This window comes from Lethenteron reissneri, chromosome 30 (assembly GCF_015708825.2).
Source record: "Lethenteron reissneri isolate LAM-NWPU_2019-01 chromosome 30, ASM1570882v1, whole genome shotgun sequence".
Taxonomy (NCBI): Eukaryota; Metazoa; Chordata; class Hyperoartia; order Petromyzontiformes; family Petromyzontidae; genus Lethenteron; species Lethenteron reissneri.
This window is the reverse complement of record NC_083808.1, coordinates 6,299,648-6,321,647: the sequence shown is the minus strand read 5'-3', so window position 1 is coordinate 6,321,647 and position 22,000 is coordinate 6,299,648. Positions and strand designations below refer to the sequence as shown.

General features: G+C 43.4%; 1 protein-coding gene across 5 annotated transcripts in view; it reads left to right on the top strand.

The window, feature by feature from the left end:
* The first annotated feature begins 12,515 nt into the window (after positions 1 to 12,515).
* LOC133349455 (voltage-dependent calcium channel subunit alpha-2/delta-2-like) overlaps positions 12,516 to 22,000 on the top strand; it is a 151,368-nt gene continuing 141,883 nt past the window's right edge. For 2 of the 5 annotated variants that reach the window (XM_061562924.1, XM_061562923.1), the window contains exons 1-3: positions 12,517 to 13,319; positions 17,819 to 17,900; positions 21,040 to 21,156. In XM_061562924.1, the coding sequence (XP_061418908.1) occupies positions 13,222 to 13,319; positions 17,819 to 17,900; positions 21,040 to 21,156 (297 nt within the window). In that variant the 5' untranslated portion in view covers positions 12,517 to 13,221. Of the gene's footprint in view, positions 13,320 to 17,818; positions 17,901 to 21,039; positions 21,157 to 22,000 lie in introns of all 5 variants that reach the window. The other 3 variants (XM_061562925.1, XM_061562927.1, XM_061562928.1) reach the window with 2 other exon arrangements.

Sequence of the window (22,000 nt, the reverse complement as noted above, 5' to 3'; positions counted from 1 at the left end):
CAGGGGGTGCGTGCGCCCCAGGTTAAGAACCACTGCTCTAAACGCATGATTTTAAATGTGGAGGGGAAAACCCGGACGACCCGGAGATAAATCCACTTAACCATTGGGAGACGTGCAAACTCCAAATATAAAGGCGTCAGGGTCGGGATCAAATGCCAGGTAACCACTGGATAAGTACTGCCTCTTAAGCTCTTTCCTGTCCAGAGATAGACTCATGCTGGAATGAGACAGACTGCCCAGCTGGACAACCCAGTGGTTAGTGCACTTAACATTTGAGGTGGCAGAGTGTAATGATTTTGATGGTTCAAATCCCATCGCCGATCAGCAGCATTTTGAAGCAATTATTCAAGATAATGTTGCAGTTAATTATATATTAAAGACCCTATGACCCACATTTCCAAGAATTGCAATTTGTGTGCCAATATTAAACTCTAATCTACAGAATTTCAAAGGTAATACTCTCTTTTGTATTCAAAATATATTTTTCAATGATTTGTTTTCATGTCCCCCCCAAAAATATATTCCTGATTATCTAAGACAGCCCTCTATCAAAATGATCACTGGACAGTAATTAAGATGCCAATAGATGCGATGCTTGTGATTTCACGCGAGTTGATGTGTATTCATATGTAAATATACCAAAATGTGGGAGAAAATACTTTCAATAGCGTAAAATGAGGACTACAGGCCGCCTAATGGGCATTCTTTTTACAAGAATTCGCTATCACGAGCAATTTGAACTGAGACCAATTTGTTCGCAGAACGAGCAAATGTTCGCGTAACGAGCAGGGACCGATCAGTCGAATAAGTGCCATGGCGGCAGAGGGGCGCACCGCGGCCAGCAGCTGTTTGTTTTCCAACTGTGCCGTGCTGCGTGCTCGCGTGTGATTCGCCCTCTGGAGGAGGGAGCCCTTGTGGTGGCACTGTAGTGGGTGGGTGGTGGCACTAATTAATTGCAGACTCTGAGGACCTGCAAGCGCTATGGTTCGTATGTGATGTACTGTTTGTTGAACTTATTTTGCAACATACGTAGCCAACCGTGCTAATCGGAGGTGCGGGGGAAAGCTAACAAACTAAACACAAAAAGCAGTTTTAAAGAAATTAAATTTCAATCTAGATTTAAAAGTGCATAGCTCCAGAAAGAGCGTTCCACACAGCCGTAGAAGCGCATTTCAAAGAGCACGATGCAGTGTCCATCTTTGTTTGATCGCCAGCCAAAATCCGATGCAAAGATGAGCAGAGTTCACGTGATGGTTTATGCAGCTTGATGAGATCAGCAAGGTATTATGGTTCATATTCTTAGGTTTTTTCGGTAAAGTCACGTAGGTAAAAACATTAAAAAGTAAAATAAAATAAAAATCACGACGTTTCGGAGGCAACACAAGCTTCCGTCTTCAGGTGGTACCGTCACAGCCACGACGGCTGTATCAAGTAAATGAGAGATTGTAGGAGCTACCACTCCGTTTATATAATGGTTGGAGAAGGTGGTGGGGCAAGGGCCGCATACTTATTATTAATATGGCAAGGTGAGGCTTAAGACTAAGAATAGACTGCATAACAAAGGCTGAGCCTTTGTTATGGAGAGGTGCGGTTTGTGAGTAGCTCCTGCAATCTCTCATTTACTTGATACAGCTGTCGTGGCTGTGACGTCACCACCTGAAGACGGAAGCTTGTGTTGCCTCCGAAACGTCGTGATTTTTATTTTATTTTACTTTTTAATGTTTTTACCTACGTGACTTTACCGAAAAAACCTAAGAATATGAATCATTGCAGTCACGAAAGCTTCAAATCTATAAGTATTATGGTTCATTTGTGGCAAGCACTTTGTGTGTGGTAAGATTAACATTTGATGTTTTACTCATTTATTTAAAATTTATAGATTTTACTTCTCGCGTTAAATAAGTTGTACAAGAGGGGGAAAATGTCAGGGTCTGAATTCAGCTTTTAACATGGGAGTCAATGGAAAAGCCACATTTGTTTCACGAATTTTCGCTTAACCAGCAAATTTACGCGGAACGTATCTCGCTCACGAAGCGAGATGCGCCTGTGTTCCTTGCAGACATTTACGTTTCCTGTTAAATCAAAAGGTGTGTTGTTTAAAATCAGTATTATAGCGCATTTTAGTTCTTAGCTGAAAATGGTCAGTGTCACTGCAATTTGTATGAAGAGCTTCACATTCCAAAGCTGAAGGTATTCACGGTATTCTATCGACCCCTCGCAGAACCATTCATGTTATTTTCTATGAGTGTAATATTCAACAATAGACACCTTGGCACGAACATAATAGCATCAACGTTGAATAGATCTCAGATGGAGAACAGATGAGGAAATTGATTGTTGGATTTATAGAAGGATAGATGGTTGGTGAAATGAATGTATTAGGGGGGGTGGATGCATGGATGGAGAGTGGATGGGGGAGGAATGGATGGATGGGTAGAGGGTGGATGGGGAGGGTAAATTGGATAGATTGGGTAATGGATGTATGAATGAGAGGACGGATGCCATGAAATGTCGGTGATACTCTCACAGCACGTTTACAGTAGTTGCCAAAATACTTTGCTTTCTGATGTATAGCATGAACACGTGAGCGATTTGCAGTGTGAAAATGTGAATATTCATAATTTGGGCAAATGCTGCATGTTCCAGTTATTTCCCACACCATGCAGTCGACATCCTCAGCCAGCGCTTACACCAGCAATTTCCAACAGCAGTTGCTATTTGTGGCATAAGTGCATAATTTTAGCCATTAAACGCTCGCTATGTATTTGTACTTGAGAAAGAATAAAAGGCTACAGAAACACTTTTGAAATCCCTCGATTAAATGTGTTGGACAGATGAAAGATGTTATTGTTTATTTCCTACAGAATTAATGGTGATTCGTGTTCATGTCGGAATTGCACAATTAAACACATCTGGGAATAAAGACCTCAAAATGCTTCATTGTTAAGAGTAGTGCCATTTGGACACTAGAAATTAGGAGAGGCTTAAGTTCCCCTTGAATGGAATAAACGGTTTTTAGAGGGCCCGTGGGTGTTCGGATTGTGAGTGGATGGCGAAAATTGTGTGTGTGTGGGTATGAATGCAATTCGCTTTGGGTGTCTTTCAGTGAAAACATTTACGGATATTAAAATAACAAAAATGTATAAACTAAGAGCACTTACTAGGCAGATTTGTGGAGCTCATTCCCAGCCTGGCAACCTTTTTGCGCTGTTAACAACCCAAGCAATAGCATAATTTTTCATTCACAATCCTCCGCTCTCGCCATCATTATTTATAATTCACTTATTCCCTATCATTTACCACTGTTAATCATCACTCATCAACATCATTTGTCATTCACTAACCCGAATCAATTATCATCCTCATTCATCATGCTCATCATCCATCGTCATTAAACACATTTTATTGCCGTTGATCATCATTCAAACATTTAGGTTTTGAATCATGTTTGCTGCACGTGGTGGGAGGGGAGAGTTGGGAGATCACCTTGCTTGCTACTTTAGAGACTACCCAACACCCCCTAGCCAATCAGCTACGCCACTCCACAATAGAGGGGGGAGGGGGTTAGATCGCGTAAATATATAAATGTGTCGTTAAACCCGCCACCACCCGACACAGCCAAATTAGTAAGGTTTGTCACGTAAACAGAACGTGCCAATTCGCTACGAGTACAGCACACCGGTGTGTTGGAGAGTAAACCCACAACATTTACAATTCGAGTACGACGTTTCGCCAGCAATTACCACTAGCATCATCAGGTGACATCTGGCTGTCACCTGGTCGGATAATGTTGGACGCGAAAGTGTATGTGTTAAATCGACTCCACTGCTACACAATCACCAAACAATGGCAAAGAAGCACGCACCGCAGCAGCACAACGTGACGGCAGCTACTGCTGCTGCTGCTGCTGTTGCTGCTGCTGCTGTTGTTGTTGGTACCAGGCTCCTGTTGTTCATTTCCCACATCAGCAACATTTGAAGTGGAAGGATGTGTGTGTGTGTGTTCTCTGGTGTAATGGGGTAATTAGAGAGCCACCCTCTGCGGCAGTGTTGCGTGCGCTGGAGAAACAGCGCGAACACCATGTCCTTCATGTTGCTTGGATCAGGAAAATGTGTTTCATCATCACCCGTCATGCTTGCGGAATAGCGGTCAACGTTGGTGGCGTGGCGCGCAGAGGGAAATCTTCGTCCCGGCTTCAACGCGCGGCGCAAATTCAATGAGACAGCCTCTGGGTTTGGACAGCGTGTTTACGCTCTCCTAACGTGCTTACAAATGTGTTCCGCGGGCACGTTCCCATATAAAGCTACTCTGTAGGAGCCATGGCCAAACCTAAGCTATTAAAAACCTTTAGATAAGGCCAACCATAAAACTAAATAATTTGGATGTTCTTTAATGATGCCAAACCCACATAATGAGATATGTAAATATGTGGCATGCATACCATCATCATAATGTTTTTGTTATTTTATTGCTTCCTATTAATAGGTATATATTAAGGAACAAGAGTCGTGATTAATCACCCTTGAAGTCCAGTATCTGTGAGTGTACCCCTCCTTAAACTGCCCAAATACTTACTCTTAGTTCTTTCGGTAAAGTCACGTTGGTAAAAAATGAAATTAAAATTAATACATATTTTTTGCATGGTTGATAACATATTTCCAAGATGTTATCAACCATGCAAAAAAGATTGAATTAAACATTTTTGGACCATCTTATCTGACAGGCACTATTTTACTTTACCGAGTGTTAACATCCCTAACGTTTAACAGTACTCTCTTTATTGTCAGCCAACACTGGTATAAACATAGGCATTTTCGTTCCTTTTCTATTATGTATATCCACAGTGACTTGCGCACAAACACGTCGTTGACTACGACCACGAGTACCCCGTCCCTCTGTTAGCCCCCCTCCCTCCCGATACGTTCCATTCATTGGCTACCACATTCTGATAAGCCCCTCCCCCCTTAACTGGTACTTAAGAGCTTACACCTTGAATCCCTCCCTCACTTAATGCAGCAAATCTGGCTGTGACAGTCCCACCTGATGACGGATACTTGTGTTGCCTCCGAAACGTCGTTATTTTTATTGTTTTATTTTTATTAATTTAATTTCATTTTTTACTTACGTGACTTTACCGAAATAACTAAGAGTATGAATCCTTGCAGTCACAAATGCCCAAATACTTCCATTATGCCCGTTAACCTCAACAATCTAAAAACATGCTATTAACAATTTTCAAATGTCAAACTTACGTATCACTTCTAGATTTGAAGCTTTCGTGACTGCAATGATTCATATTCTTAGGTTTTTTCGGTAAAGTCACGTAGGTCGTGGCTGTGACGGTACCACCTGAAGACGGAAGCTTGTGTTGCCTCCGAAACGTCGTGATTTTTATTTTTATTTTATTTTACTTTTTAATGTTTTTTGACCTTACGTATCACCTTTACATTGTTGGTGTTGTTTCATACAAAGGTGCACCTACACTCATACATCAGCTATCAGTGTGTCATATCATGGTTGCATTACTACAATGCCACCGTGACAAGCTATGCAGCACATCACAGCAGTCCTGGCTGGTACAGGCGTATGAGTAGTTATAGCTGTTTCCCACTAGACAGATGCCTGTAATGTGACTGTAATCATTATGGCTGCTGTGTGGTCTAGTCTAACCTAACGTGACAACAAGGCTGTTATGCTGAATTCTGGCACATCATTGCATCCTGCACTGGCTAGATAACATAAACCCCTTTTATACAATTTCAGCAACAATTCGCTGATAACTGGACTGTTAGTCCCAATGGCTATGACTTGAAGTAGCAAGTCAGAATGTACCTTCAATGCATAAATATCTGTATATGTTTTCATATTCTTAGGTTTTCGGTAAAGTCACGTAGGTAAAACATTAAAATTAATAAAAGTAAAATAAAATAAAAATCACGACGTTTCGGAGGCAACACAAGCTTCCGTCTTGCCTCCGAAACGTCGTGATTTTTATTTTATTTTACTTTTATTAATTTTAATATTTTACCTACGTGACTTTACCGAAAACCTAAGAATATGAATCCTTGCAGTCACGAAAGCTTCAAGTCTAGAATGAATGTATATGTTTTGCTTTGGGGGAATCAATATTTTAAACATTTAGGTCCTGCACATGCGCTGTAAGCTGTGCATACTATATTCGAGTGCAAAATAATCAATATTGGGTTTATATTTTTTTACCTGTGGGCTAAAATTTAAGTGTACAGCTTGAAATATGAACTATAGCGTGCTTACAATGCGGCAAGGTAGCATTGTGGTAACACTGGTGCCATTCGGCAAGGAGGGCCTGGGTTGGATTCCCGACTCGGGTAAACCCTCTTTGTTGTGGAGTTTGTATGTTCTCGCCCTGTTCTGCATCGGTTTCCTCCACATTTTCCAGTTTCTTCTTATGGCTAAAAACAATATACATTGGAACTGGTATTGGCCAAACGTCTAAATATAACAGGAGATTTCGATTTAAAGCTTTCGTGACTGCAGGGATTCACCTTCTTGGTTCTTTCGGTAAAGTCACGTAGAAGGGAAGTAATAAAATAATAAAAATAAAACATAATAAAATAATTCTCACGACAATGTAGGGTAAGGTGATGTTCTTGAAAGGCTCCTCCGACTACACAATCCGCAAAGCCATCACTCCAACCATCAAGAAGGATCCTGTTGAGGAGCCTTTCAAGACCATCACCTTACCCTACATTGCTGGGGTCACAAAAAGATCTCCAAAATCCTGATTAAACACAAGATCCAGGTCCGATTCAACACAGTACACAAAATCCGTGATCTGGTACCGTCTGTAAAATATGTGGTTCCAGACATACAGTACCTTGGCGTCTACAAACTAAGTTGCCTCTGTGGTAGCAGTTACATTGGGGAAACCAAACGACATGTCTCGGACCGCATCCGTGAACATAAAGCAGACCTGAAACACGGTAGGACAAACTCCTCAGCCGTGGCAGATCACTGTTACAACTCAGTGGGCTCACATGACATTGACTTCTCCAAGACAGAGGTTCTCTGCAAGCCATCTGGCTATCATGAGAGATTCGTTCATGAGGCGATCCACATATACAAACACAGAGACAATTTCAACCGAGAAGATGGAGTCTGGCTTAGCAATCATTGGAAGGACGTAATAAACCATTTCGGATCTTAACTGATTGTGTTCACGTTTACGGTGACTTTCAGACCGCGTTTCCACTCACTGGCATTGTATTCTCCGCAGGGAATGGATTCTTTGCTCCGCTGCAAGTTTTCCCCCCACGACTCACCCATTGACACGACGGTCAATTGTACAGTGTATAATAACAAATAGTATAACATTTATATGCTTAATACAATGTACAAAGTAATATATAGTATCGTAATTGTATAGTAAATATATAGCAGTGTGATACACATTAAGGTGGGTAGAATAATACATAGTGTTATATTAAAATGTATAAGGTGGTTTATAGCAATACAGTATATAATTTAATGTTGGGTTTATCTATGGCAGTATATAGTACGGTGTATGCTCGTGTGATGTAGAGAATAAAGTTTAGATGGTAGCATATTATATAATTTTTACGACGTAGAATTGTAATGTATTACTTGCTGTGAGTAACTCAGCTTATTGTAGAGTATAGTAAGTATACTGATGGTGCTATGCAGTTTATACTTTAGTTTTTTTATGTAGTTTATACTTTAGTTTTCTACGTGGTTGTTTAGTAACTGCAGCTACATACTATTAACATTCCTTTCCTTTGTTAATGCTACTCCGTACACCCTCCCTTGGTGCTGCTGATCCTGCATAATGCATGGGCATAATATGACTTTGAAACCCCCCCGCCCACCTCCTACGCATTTCCCATGAATATGCTAAATTCCTCTTCATATGCACATTCTTTTTGTTAAGGCGCTCTTCTTGCACCTCCAACCCAGCGTATATATAAGCTCCTAGCTTGGTAGTGTCTCATTCTTCACCTGAAGACGGCTGCTTGCGTTGTAGCCGAAACGTCGTGAGAATTATTTTATTATGTTTTATTTTTATTATTTTATTACTTCCCTTCTACGTGACTTTACCGAAAGAACCAAGTAGATATAACAGGAGACTCTTGAAGAGTGTATTCAACTCACGATGGCTCTACTGGATAAATAAGTAATGATATCATCATAATAATGCAATCGTTTTAAGAGCGGAAGTTGGCAATCCAGATGTTCGTATACTATGTATACAGAAATATGGACGACAGTTAAAGTTAATGGTGGAGAACATTTTCCACGACATGAATGACCTGTTTAAGAACGTGTGAATGTTTCATGTCCTTTCAAAAATCCTGCTTCTCCCTTGCCCAAATATTCTCGCAGTCACATCTTCCATGACCTGTGATCTTTCCACTCCTTTCCCATCTCTCTCAGCTCCACACTGTTGTAACCTCCATGCCCCTTGTCAGCCCACTGCATCCTGTGATATCCCTTATGGCTGAATTGAATCACAAAATATCACCGGCCTTTCTGTCCCCTGTAATATAAGTACATGTTTGCAAGTTCCCGTTTTTTTTCTCTCCCTCATACAGCAATTACATTTTTAATTCTGGAGGTAATTAGGATATATACCAGCGTTTTCATTACAAAACGAGCCAATTTCAAATGTTCATTACTTACCCTTTTGCGTTTGCCGACAGCCCTCTTACTTTCATTTTCAACACATCACATCCAATAGTGTTTGCAATGAATTGCACTTGTGTTTTTAATTTGCAAGTATGCAGTCGTACATTTTTGCAGGTAACTCACGCCCTCTGTGTGGTGTGGTGGGTGATGGAGACGGGACTTTTTTCCCCGTAAAAAAACAACGGTTATAATTTAATTTGAGTCCATGATGACTAATGCACTGCTTAACGCGCTCATCATCATAAATATTTTAGCTGTTAATTGCAGGTAATTGCTTAAAAGCACATTATTATAAATTGCCTCCTATACTGGCAATTTCATTAACATAAATGGGCAAGTAAGATGCTATTCCTGTCTACTTTCAGCCTGTCATTGCAAACATTGATTTGCCATGTAATAGCTGCCATCATGTTATAGACAACCCGCACACTGCTGATTACAGCTGTTGCCACATTATATGAGACACAAAAGAGCTCATTACACCGGGAACACGGTTGCTTGCACCATAAATGTAAGGTTGGGATGCTTGAAAAGTGTTCCGTCTTGAGAGTATCAACCGCGGAGAGGCAGCAACGCACCTTTATTGTGCACCGTGCAAAGGCAGTAAATACAGTTCCAGATTTTGGTTCAGAGCGCACGTGCTTACAAATGTGACACATTCTTAAATAATGTTCAGTTGCCAGGAAAAAAAATATTAGAGAAGAACGCCTTCCATCCACGTGTGGTCGGCCTAATCGCCCTGCTGGGCTGAAGAATCCTTGCATATGGATCATTTGCTGCCGCGTGATAACAGCGCAGCGTCCGCGTGGCACATGTACTTGACTTTGTGAAAGTCACGATCTTACTCAGTGCGGCCACCTGTTTAGTCTAGCTATTTGGTTGGCCCTATACGCTCCGAATTGTGTTGTATCGCACTTACATTATAAGCACGTGAGTGTACTGAATACTGTGCTCAATGTTCGGTACACGTAATTATATTCTATTTGCCAGGCTGAAAGCTGAATCGATCTGTTGGTCAAAATATAGTAAACATGATTATTTTCAATGTATCTGCATTAATTAAATTGAACGAGTCAGAACTGTATAATGATTACATTATATAAATATAATTAATTATTGATTTGATATGGATTAGGCCACGTAATTATATGACCAAATTTGTGTCATTAAGACCCTCAACCACCCTACACAGCCAAACAAAGTAAATTGGCACGTGTACAAACGTTTAACACACTATTATTACGATTCAATCTCACTGGTAAGCTGAGGAACAATTCTTCTAGCCAAATTTAGCAATTAGATACGATGCTTCATTTCAAATTATGTCAAGCATCATCAGGACAAGATCCAGGAAGCCATAAAAACCGTGTGTCACCTAACCCGGCTTCATTAATAGAAGAAGAAAACAGATTTAACGTGGATATTAGCCATTGCGTATTTTATTTCATTCAAATTTATGTGGGCCAATTATTTACATTATATGCATTATTAATTATAACTACTCATTAGCTTACTCACCTGTAGCAGGAAAGTATTATTATATTGTCTGAAGCTTACAACTTCGTGTTAAATGTGTTATAAGGCTTTATTATTGAACATATCACCTACTCTTCAATTATGTTTCCAAGCCGGATTTAATGTATTGATATCAGCTCGATTAAAGTGCTTCTCGCTATCGATAGATATGTAAATTGTTCTCTGCGCTCTGTCGTTTGCGATTGAATATCGTGCCTTTGCATACATTTATAACAGTTTATTTATGTATGGCTTGTGCCCACCTGGGCATCATTGTTTTATTCACTCAGGCTAATTGCATCCACGTGCTGACACTCAGATGTAGTCATCGCACCGGAATTGGCAGTCCCTTGCAACTAATTGACTGGGAAAATGCAAGGACTGCAGCTCTGTTGGCAAAACAACAGGCTCCCAAATCGTGAGATCTTGAGTTCAAGCCTCAACCAGAGTTCAATGGCCCTTCATCTCTATAGCGTAAGGTGAGCACTTCTTGTTGGGAAATCAACAGCAGTTGTCCTTTAAACAGAATGGATCTTGCCAAATGCGTGTGTAATGTATACCAACGCTTGTGGAATGACAACGGAAATAATTAAGGGTCGGCCCTGCAGCCAATAGGAACGCTGTGACTTAAGTATCATAATCTTTACGTGTATAAACACACGTCGTTGTATTATCAGACGTGTTTTTAGTGTCCAACTGCCACCTCATATTCCAATCTCACTCCCACCCCACCCCACGCTCTGCGTGCTGTGAGCTCCACGGGTCAACCACGCATCAGCGAACGTGTGCGGTGTTGACGTCACCCGGGTACCTTGGACAGCGTTCAACGGCGACATTCAGAGCGTGGCTTGTCACGAGGGCAAAGGCTTCGCTATTTTTCTCTCCAGTTGCCCTTTATTTAGGCAGGTGAGAGGCCACTTGGATTCAACATTGAATTCTACGTAAGACGATGTATTATGGAAGGGATGCTGATTATTCTTACTATTCTTACAAAATGTATTATTGACTTGTGGAAATTGGGTCATATCTAATATACAATGTACTGTGAGCGTTGATAAGTCATCGCGACGATAAAAAGGCATCGTCGTAATTATCGTAAATGGCTTCGTATAACGCTTCGCTGCTGTCAGTCACAAAAAGTCAATACATATCAGAGGCGTTTTGGTTTCCGGAGTTTTAATTGTAATACTGCGTTCTTTTTTTAAATATATCCACTCACACATATATAGTAATAATTTCCTATCGTATAAGCTCGTGTTATAAAAAAACATACTTTGGTTACTTTAGTTTCAAAGCAGAGTTTTTGTTTCGACGAGTGTAGATCAGATAATTACCGTAGAAATAAGGTTTGCAATAGTTTTCCTGCTTGGGTATATATATATATATATTTTGTATAAATGAAATATGTGGACACAATGTACCACAAAACCGTCCCATTTCATATCTGTACATGGATGAGTCAAACGTGTGTGTGTACGTACATGCATTGTTCAAATTACACGGATACTTTTGGGGCAAGGGCTGCAGGACACGGGACTTGCCCAGAAAAAATTGCAAGAAATGTGTGTCTAGTTTGCTTAAAAATAGCCGTCTCTCTCAAACGGCCTCAAGAATTTGCATGTAAATGCATCTCTGCCTCGCTGTTAATAACGTTTGCCGACAAAGGTTAAAAAACAAATATTTCAGACAAATTTTGATTTTCATTTGTATTTCATATATATTTTAAAAAGAGAATGCAGAAATGCTCGTATGTGCACTGGAATCTCGGTTCGAAACCTGAGCTTGGTCGGGGGGGGGGGGGTCTTCGGCTAGTTGCTCTATTCAGACTAAAAAAATAGTCCCCGATATGGCTGTGTGTCAATGCCAGTACTGGCGAGACGCAAGACTCTGCGCTTGAGCGATATTGGTTGTCCCCAGGTGCTCGCGAACAGCACTTGCCGCCCGCAGCAGTCGACCCAGGCTTAAAGGCGTGGTATATGTTAAATGCTAGGGAATGTGGCAGATACTGTCCTCTTTATAAAATGTAAAGTTTTAAAAGGCTTGGCGCACATACGAGTTACCGAACCCATGTTTAATGCTGAAATTCGCACGGCATAAATGAAGCTCACCCGACGAATAAATAGGTCGGAAGGTACCGTTTAAATGGCATTATTTGGAAACGTGCAACAATTACATTTTTATGGGGCGATACAACTGGCTGCAGTATAAATATTATTTTGGCTACAGGTGTACAGCGTGGTATTTGACAAAGAAGCTCTGCGGACGTCTGATGTAATTGCGGACGTTTACGTCTGAATACACGCGTACACACAATCTCATCATTTTCCATTCAATCACTCAGTTCTCTCTCCTCCCCCATCTGCCGTCCTCTCTTCCTACCTACCCGACGTTGTTCGTCCTATCTCACTCTCCCACTCTCGTCCTTTTCTTGCCTTCTATCTCACGTTCTCCCACAACGCTATCTCTGAATCACTCTGTATATGTTGTATTCTTCGTATTATTATTATTCTACCCAACCTCGTGTTAAAATTCGGTTCACTCTCCGTCTATCGCACGCACATCGGTCGGGCACATAGATTATTAAGTCGGTCGGGTCCCATCGATCGCTCTGTCCCGTGGCTCGCTCGCTCGCTGACTCGGTCGCGCGCGCGCGTGGGTTCCCTCCCGATACAAAAACGAGCGTCTTAACCAATGAGCGGCGCGCATTGGCGTCCGTGCCCGGGCGTGCGGGCGCGAGCGCGCGCGACCCTGCCGGGGCCAGCAGCAGCAGCGGCAGCGGCGGCGGCGCTTTAATTGGCTCGCGGAGCGTCCCGCGCGCAAGCAGCACCCTCTCTCTCAACGCGCGCTCTCCGCTCGCTCGCTCGCCACCCTCCCCCCTCTCTCTCTCTCGCTCTCGTCTGTTCTCTCCCACCCTCTCTCTGCTCGCACGCTCTCTCTCTCTCTACCGCGCGCGCGTGTGTGTGTGTGTACACGCGCGTGTGTGTGTGTGCATGTGTCCCGCGTCCCGCACGAAGAGGTGTCAATATGGCGACGGCGGTGTGTGCGAGAGGCAGCGTCTTCGTCTCACTTGCGCTGGCCATGATGAGCCTGGTACGCGCCGACGTCTTCCCGCATCCATGGACGTGAGTAACACCCCCCCCCCCCTTCTCCCCAGTACTCTTGCTCTTTCGACTCGGGGAAGAAACTCCCAGCGTGGGGGTCTCGCGCGCGCGCGCGCGCGCACGCTGGCCGGGTCCGTCGCCCTCATTCATCCATCCATCGCATCGATGCGTACATTTAATCTATCTCTTGTCTAAACTATAACTTGACCCGCGTTATCATCCGCGCACTCTGTTTTTCCCAAGAGGACCGAATCCTCTTTGTGGGCGTCCCAGCGCTTGTCTGTTACATTCTCCGCATGCCCGTACCTGGTCGTCTTAATGCCTTGCGGCTGCTCAACGTGGTCTTGACCGGCGCATTTCAGACTGCTCCAAATACATCCTTGTGTGCGTTTGACATGAACAAATATCAACGCTGTTACATTTCACCGTGAATGCATGGCCGATAACATGTGGCCCGTTGATGTAATGTGTTTGTGCTCACATGACGTGCCCAGCATTTGTGGTATGCTGCGCTTCTGCGCAACAGTGTGCGTGCGAGCTGAGGGCGCGGAAGGGAAACTTGACCGCTGGCGCATTGCTTATGCACGCCGTTTTTGCGAGTTCGACAGAGACTTCGTATTCTTTATTTAACCACGCGCCGCTGCTACGTATCGGTCGTAACCGATGCAATGGTAGAGAGCGAGTTTTTAAAATGTGCTACTCATTAAAAAAAAAGAATGACTCGTCACATATTGCCCGCCGTCTGCATGTTGTGTAGATGTGTGCCTTAATTCGTGAACGGGTTGCCTCAAATAGATGCGCGTGTTATTTCGTGGATTGGTTTAAGTTAAATCGTTTCGAATTTCTCGGTACGTTTATCGATACTGTGAGTGTTTTGTTTCGCTAAAAAACGACCTTGGCCCTCAATCTAATCCAAGATGCATTCGATAACATTGTTTACGCTAATTGTTAAAAGTTATAATTGCAATAAGTAGACAGACACTTGTCGAGATCGGAACACAAAGCGGATCGCCAAGAATCGTTGCGGGGAGGGGGTGGGATTTGTGAGCAGTGTTTTGGGATTTGCGATGTAAAACGGAAATTACAACGAACATGAGTCAACACAAATGTTTACTTGGGGATAGAAAAAAATACGTCGGCAAAATGTCACTCACTCCCGAAGGGTCTCTTTCTCCTCGTATTGCGCGCAACAGCGCCGCGTCGCAGCTAGCGCCACGCCATAACTCCGAAGTGCCTTTGCCGGAGTATGGACAAGCTCGCTCTCTCTCTCTACAACAATGGGGAGTCTTGTGATAAGCATAGGACATCGTGCGAACTGGCTCCCTGCAAGCCACGGCAATGAGCGTCGTGCGAATAAGACGGAGTACGTCAGCAAGTGTGTGTGCGCTTGGAACCTGTGTGTGTGTGCGCGCGCTTGGAACCTGTGTGTGTGTGCGCCCGCTTGGAACCTGTGTGTGTGTGTGTGCTTGGACCCTGTGTATGTGCGCTTGGAACCTGTGTGTGTGTGTGCGCTTGGAACCTATGTGTGTGTGTGCTTGGACCCTGTGTGTGTGTGTGTGCTTGGAACCTGTGTGTGTGTGTGCGCGCTTGGACCCTGTGTGTGTGCTTGGAACCTCAGTTTAACACGTAGGCTTTCGCGACCAATGTTATTCATAATCAACGATTTTTGGGTTTAGATCGCGTTTATTTATAAATGTGTCGTAACCCTCCACCACCCGACACGGCCAATCAGTAAAAAATGTGTCACGTTGACAAAGACAAATAGTTCACTGCTTTAGCCCACCGGTGTGTTGAAGCAACAACATTCACAATTTGAATGTTGTTGCTTCAACACACCGGTGGGCTAAAGCAGTGAACTATTTGTCTTTGTCAACGTGACACATTTTTTACTGATTGGCCGTGTCGGGTGGTGGAGGGTTACGACACATTTATAAATAAACGCGATCTAAACCCAAAAATCGTTGATTATGCTTGGAACCTGTGTGTGTGTGTGTGCGCTTGGAACCTGTGTGTGTGTGTGCGCGCTTGGAACCTGTGTGTGTGTGTGTGTGCGCTTGGAACCTGTGTGTGTGTACGCGCTTGGACCCTGTGTGTGCGCTTGGAACCTGTGTGTGTGTGTGTGCGCTTGGAACCTGTGTGTGTGTGTGTGCGCGCTTGGAACCTGTGTGTGTGTGTGTGCGCTTGGAACCTGTGTGTGTGTGTGTGCGCTTGGAACCTGTGTGTGTGTGTGTGTGCGCTTGGACCCTGTGTGTGTGTACGCGCTTGGACCCACCACCAACGCAAACAAATATGACGCAGGCTCGAAGTGAGTCATAGCTTTATTTCGTCTCCAAAATAGGCTCCTTTTATTTACGCGAGCTGTGCTCGGTGACTTAACGCTGTCGTGACTGCACGAATTAATATTCTTTGCGTCTTTCGGTAAAGTCACGTAGATAGGTTAAAATAAAATCGCAAACAAACATATTTTCTTTCAACCTATCTACGTGACTTTACCGAAAGACCCAAAGAATAGGTGCTCAGTGGTTTGTAAAGTGTGAACACCGCGGTCACCTGAATGTAAACGGGACACCAACGCGATCGTTGTTCACGGCGCAAAAAGAAGGTAATAGACAATAATACAAAGCGCGCACCCAATTTAGCATTGCCTTGAGATAGCCACCGAAATTGCGCGCCCGACTCTGCCCATGCGGCCTGACGCTTACCACAGCAGACACGACGACGAGTACGATGATGATGATGCGATGATGCGGGATTGACAAGGACGTTCGGGTTGGTTCAAATTGTAATGTTCTCATTAGCCCCGGGACATTGACCCGTTTGCTATCTACTGTACGGCGACAGGGTGCCCGGCAAAGATAAAGACCCCCCCTCCCGTCTAGCCTTAACAGACTGTTGGGGCAAGTGCTGTTAGCGAGCACCTATGAAGACCGGCACGGCACACGAGTGGGTGGGTGGCCAACACCACGCCCGACCGTCTTTGTCTCCCTAGTGGCGATGCTCACACATCGCACCAGATACTCATTGGAGGCTGAGTCGACCTAGGGGAGGCCCAGGACCGGTTCAGATAATCGTCACTGGTGTTGGCCGTGAGCAGGAATCGAACCCGTGTCGCAGGGTTCGTAGCGCAGCGCGCTAACCGCTGCACCACCGCTCCCCATCGCGCCAGTGCAGCGCGCCACTGCCACCCGTTCGACTGCATCACTCACCCGAATCTGTGCTGTGACATTACTTTACCGCCCCCTCTTATTTATGTTTGTGATTACCCCTTATTACATGACACGTAGCGTAGGTTTTGTGTTTGTGGCTTTGGCGGGGGTGGGTGTGGGCGAGACTCGAGAGGGGTATTTGTAGTTGTGTATGAGCAGAGTTTTGTTTGTATTCGTAATAAAAACAGTTGGCACGTTCCCCGTTGCTGCTCAATAGCATCACGCGTCATTGAGATGCCTTGTGGATTTGCCAGGGAGAGCGAGATGCATTGCAGTTTTGTATGGACAGTTTTTCATTTATCTGCAATACTGCTTATTAGACCATTTGACACTTACTCCTTGTTTTTTTTTGGTAAAGTCACGTAGGTAAAACATCAAATAAATGAAAACAACTAAATTAAATCACGACATTTGACACTTCCCATGTGTTTTTTTGTGCGTGTGTTAATACAACGATTTGTCATTGATATTCCGTGTCACCTTCACAAAGGAGACCTGGGATCTTCCCACTGTGTATGTCGAGTTACTAATTTGAATACCACTCAGACCCGTTGACACTTCTTCCCCAGTCCCTTTTCAAGAAGAAAGAAAATAAACAAATGCCAGTGTTGTTCTGTCTAAATAATTCATCGGCGCGCGCGAACGTTTTTTTATTTATAAAATCCAATATTAATATTGCAGCACGAGCTCTGTCCATTACAACGCGGACAGCACTTTTTTTAGTAATTGCCACCTACTCAATTCGCTCGCGACAGTAACAGGGAGACTGCAGCACGTGCAGAGACCCAGGCGTGTCTCACAATGCGCTCCGTCACCCTGCCACGGCTGAGTGTGCTGCATAGTTTACGACCGCGTTTAAATCGTCACACTCATCTTAATGTCTACATTAGGGCATTATTTATCCCCCTCCCTCTTCCCCCCTCCCCCCCCCAAAAAAAACCACACATGGCCTTGGACAAGTATTTTTTTGTTTGCGGTCAGGAGACCCACGTTTTTTTTGTTCCTGTGGAGGTTATTCCTGCCCTGGGTGGGTTGGGTTGGGTGGGTTGAGGGTAGGAGCTGGTTGATTGACGGTAGCTTTGCGCCCGGTCAGAGGGGTAGTGGGGAAGGAGGTTGCCCTCGCACGGCGGGTTAGGGGTTAGGGGTGGGTTGGGTGGGTTGAGGGTAGGAGCTGGTTGATTTACGGTAGCTTTGCGCCCGGTCGGAGGGGTAGTGGGGAAGGAGGTTGGGACTGAGCTGTACGCCAATGCAGATAGAGGCGACCCGCGGTGATAAATAACGGCACGTGGATGTTGTTGCTTCGGAATGCTGCAGAATTAAGCAATGGGCGGGGAGGCTGGACCGGGAACTGGAGCGCGTCGTACGTCAAGCCAGCGGGGTCGACCAACTCAAGCAGGTACGTGCGTGTGTGCTCCCTGTGTGTGTGCTCTCTATGTGTGTGTGTGTACTCCCTGTGTGTGTACTCTGTGTGTGTACTCTGTGTATGTACTCTGTGTGTGTACTCTGTGTGTGTGTACTCTGTGTGTGTACTCTGTGTGTGTGTGCTCTGTGTGTGTGTGCTCCCTGTGTGTGTGTGCTCTCTAGGTGTGTGTGTACTCCCTGTGTGTGTACTCTGTGTGTGTGTACTCGGTGTGTGTGCACTCCCCATGTGTGTGTGTACTCTGTGTGTGTGCACTCCCCATGCGTGTGTGCGGTGGCGTAGTGGTTAGCGACACAGCGCTATGAACCCGGCGACCTGAGTTCGATTCCCGCACACGGCCGACACGAGTTACGATTATTTGAACCTACCCTAGGTCGACTCAGCCTCAAATCTAGTGTGATGTGTAAACATCGCCACGAGAGAGAGATAGGCGGCCAGGCGTGGTGCTGGCCACCCCTCGTGTACCGTGCAGGTCTTCGTAGGTGCTCGCAAACAGCACTTGTCCCAAAAGTCTGTTTAGGCTTGAATGGGGATCTTTGTCTTTGTGTGCAGTAAGGAGGAGGGTGGAGAGGGAGAGGGGGAAGGGGATGGGGGCATTTTTCATGACCATTTGATACCAATCGTATACCAGTTTAATGCCAGTATAATTGAGACTATGCTAATACCAGTTTAATACCAGTCTAATTGAAACCAGTCTAATACAAGTCGAAATGATACCAGTCTAATACCAGTCTAATTGATGCCAGTCTAATTGAAACCAGTCTAATACAAGTCGAAATGATACCAGTCTAATACCAGTCTAATTGATGCCAGTCTAATACCAGTCTAATTGAATCTAATACCAGTCTAATTGAATTCCACTGATGACCCCTCTGCAGGGTTCAACTTCGAATGGTACACTCCAGCAGTTGTGTCCTCTTCGTGATGACAACTCACGTATTGTGGGCCATGCTTGCCTGTGTACATGCGTCTTGATACTTGAACAGGCTCCATCGTTGTCGGTGGAGGTTTGGTGATTTATTTTTAAATCCTTTATATTAAGTTCACTTGCTTGCTTGCTTGCGTGCTTGCTTGCTTGCTTAGGACCGTGCAAATCTTTTGGTCGTTTTTTAACCCACTTCCCGTGATCCAATCGAGCTGACATTTTGCACACAGACTCGGTGTGCGTGACAATTAATTTTCGTGAAAAAAAAGATTCCCAACTTTTACACTGTTTAGGGAAAATAAAAAAAATATTTAATTACCAATTGCTTAATGGTGGCAGACAATCATCTGACCCATAGGTGACAGCCATCTCAAGCCAGAGGACGAGAGGACTCTAGCCGCCCCGATGCCACGCATATAAAGAATTTATAGTGAAAAACTTTGTTTTTACGGGTTAATTTTTTTTATAAGTTTAGGCTTCTTTGTGATGAGGGAGCTTTTTTAAAAACATTTGCATGTGCGGGGAAGCAGAGGATACGGGTCACTGTTGAATCATTACAAGTTATCTTAATTCTACTGTGCAATTGTACAGACTATAGAAAAATGGTATGTCCATTTTAATTGCCTAATATATCATTGATTTATCTTAAACAAAAACATGTCAGTACTTGTAACACGGTGTTGTGCAGTATATTGTACGATATACGTGTGCATACTCGTTTTTTTACGTTACATAAATGCTTATTTACGAGTGAAATTATGTTTAAAATGACATTTCTCTAATTAAAACAAGCGTTCATGAATTACGAAAGCAAATATCACGGATCTCTGGAGAGGCTAGCTGAAGATGATTTGGGAGAAGGATATCCATGCCTAGCATATTAATTTCAATAATGCACACTACAATGTAACTGTCTAACTTATCAATCGCCATCATCCCCAACTAAGCCCTACTTTCTAAAGGAGGACTTAAATACATCATGTCAATATGAATAAGCTTGACATCCATTCTTAACTGCTCCCACACATTTTTTTGAAATTAATTAACTCTTCATGGCGCCCAAAAAGAAACACTTTTAGTGGCATCATCTGTAATTTGTCTGTGCTGCCACACATGTTCTGACTTTCTTTCAAAGTTCCCCTCACCAATTGCCATGATTGGTGTGCAATCATTTGTGCAGTCATGATAAGAGGGTGTACAGCGTGAAGGCTGCGAGTAATCAGTGGAGACTTGTGTAGGCGACATTGACAAAAGGACTTCGGAATGCCTTCGAACTACACTGAATTGTAAGCAATTGTACGTAACCGGAAAAAAATATCCAAAAAATAGACCCTTCCTTTTACGTTTAAGATGCGCCTAAAAAAAAACTGTCGGAAATGTGTAAGTGGTTCTCATCTCAGATGTATGATCTTAAATCGTACTATACATATTCAATGTGCACTGAAATTATGAGCGCCTTCACTTTCAAAATGTAATTTCTACATACATTTTATTTCAAATACAATGTTTAAAATGTTCACTTTACTCACGGTAATGCTCCATTATTATTTATATGAACATTATTAACAAACAATTTGGCATTGGAAATGTTCGAAGCTAGACACAAAAGTACTATCATTGCAATGTGTTTTAATAATCATTTTTACATATGTTGAGTTTGTTTTGTATTTATTAGGCATATTTTAATCATTGTCTTGCAATAATATTCTGACATTATACATGAAAACAATAGCCCTGCTAAACTGCCTCTGTGAAATAAGCCACGTCTGACGGAAATAATGTGTTTAGAAAAATACACAAATCAACTGTTTAATAACACAAGGAGTTACGATTTTTTTTATTCCAAAACGGTGTTATTTATTTTCTATTTTTTGACATGGGCAGTTAATTCAAAGAACAGACATTTCAGCTGTATCTAGTTGCCTGGTTAAAATAACACGATGCAAGAAATGCATAGACCGTAATTACTTCCATTGCCCTGCTGCATTTCTGCTCTGCTCAACAGATATTTCACCTACAGTTTTCCTTCGCTGCCTCGAAACAAAAATTATTAGCCGCTATTGTTGGTGGGGCTACCTCTGTCCAGTTGGTCACAGTGCAGCGCAAGCGATTCCAGTGTTGAATTTTTGGCACCGAACCGGGATTGCTGTGCAGTGCTGGTCGATGGCTAATTTTATCTGCCATTTGCAGCTGTACACGGAGCACAAGCATCTGTTTGAGGTGCGGAGGAACGATGCACAGCATCTGGTGGAGTCGGTGACCGGCGAGATTGAGAAAGTCCTCGACAAGAAAGTGAAGGCTCTGGAGGTGAGTGTGACATGCCCTCATTTTTCCTGCAAGGTCCCATCTGATTGCATACAAAATTAGATCACTTCACTACAATGCATGTTTCCGTCGATTAACGGCTTTATTGGCCCTACTGAAATCGAATTAAAGATAAATTCAACTTATGGGGTTATGTGTTTTTTTTTTCCTGTTGAATTAAAAAAGCCTGTACTGTATACGCTAAATAAAATACTCTACGGAATGTACGTATGTATGTTGCACTTATTTCGCACCGTACATAGCCAACCGTGCTAATCTCGAATATTGCAGTTGAATAGTAATGTAATATTCTTTGCCAATCCACTGCTGGATTAAAGTCTCCACAATTCGCCCGTGTTGATTATGGGAGTTTGGTTGCCCGTACTGCAGCACGCAGCTCATTGCATGTTTGTGAATGGATGGTCCAGGATCGGTTCTGATATCGTGTGCCCATTCCAGCGCCTTATCCATGGTTGGGTATTAGATTTAGATCACCAGGTTCATAGAACAACGGGCTAACCGCTGTGCTACTGCTTGACACCAAAACACTGCGATATACTGTGTTAAATATATTGTTTCCAAGATACTATTGTGATTTGGGTACCCTGTGTAAATGATAGTGGAGATAATAACACTAATAATGCCAATTTCTGTACACAAAAACCCACTGAGTATCAATACTCTGTTTTTAAGAGAATATCGGATTGGGATGTTTGACCAATACTGTTCATGACATCTGGGAGTAAAATCAGAGAACCAAGAGAAACCCGTACAAAATGAGGGGGCGACAATCAACACTCCCATCTCGTGGTCACTTCGCAGCTCCACGCCTGCCAACACCTGGTGA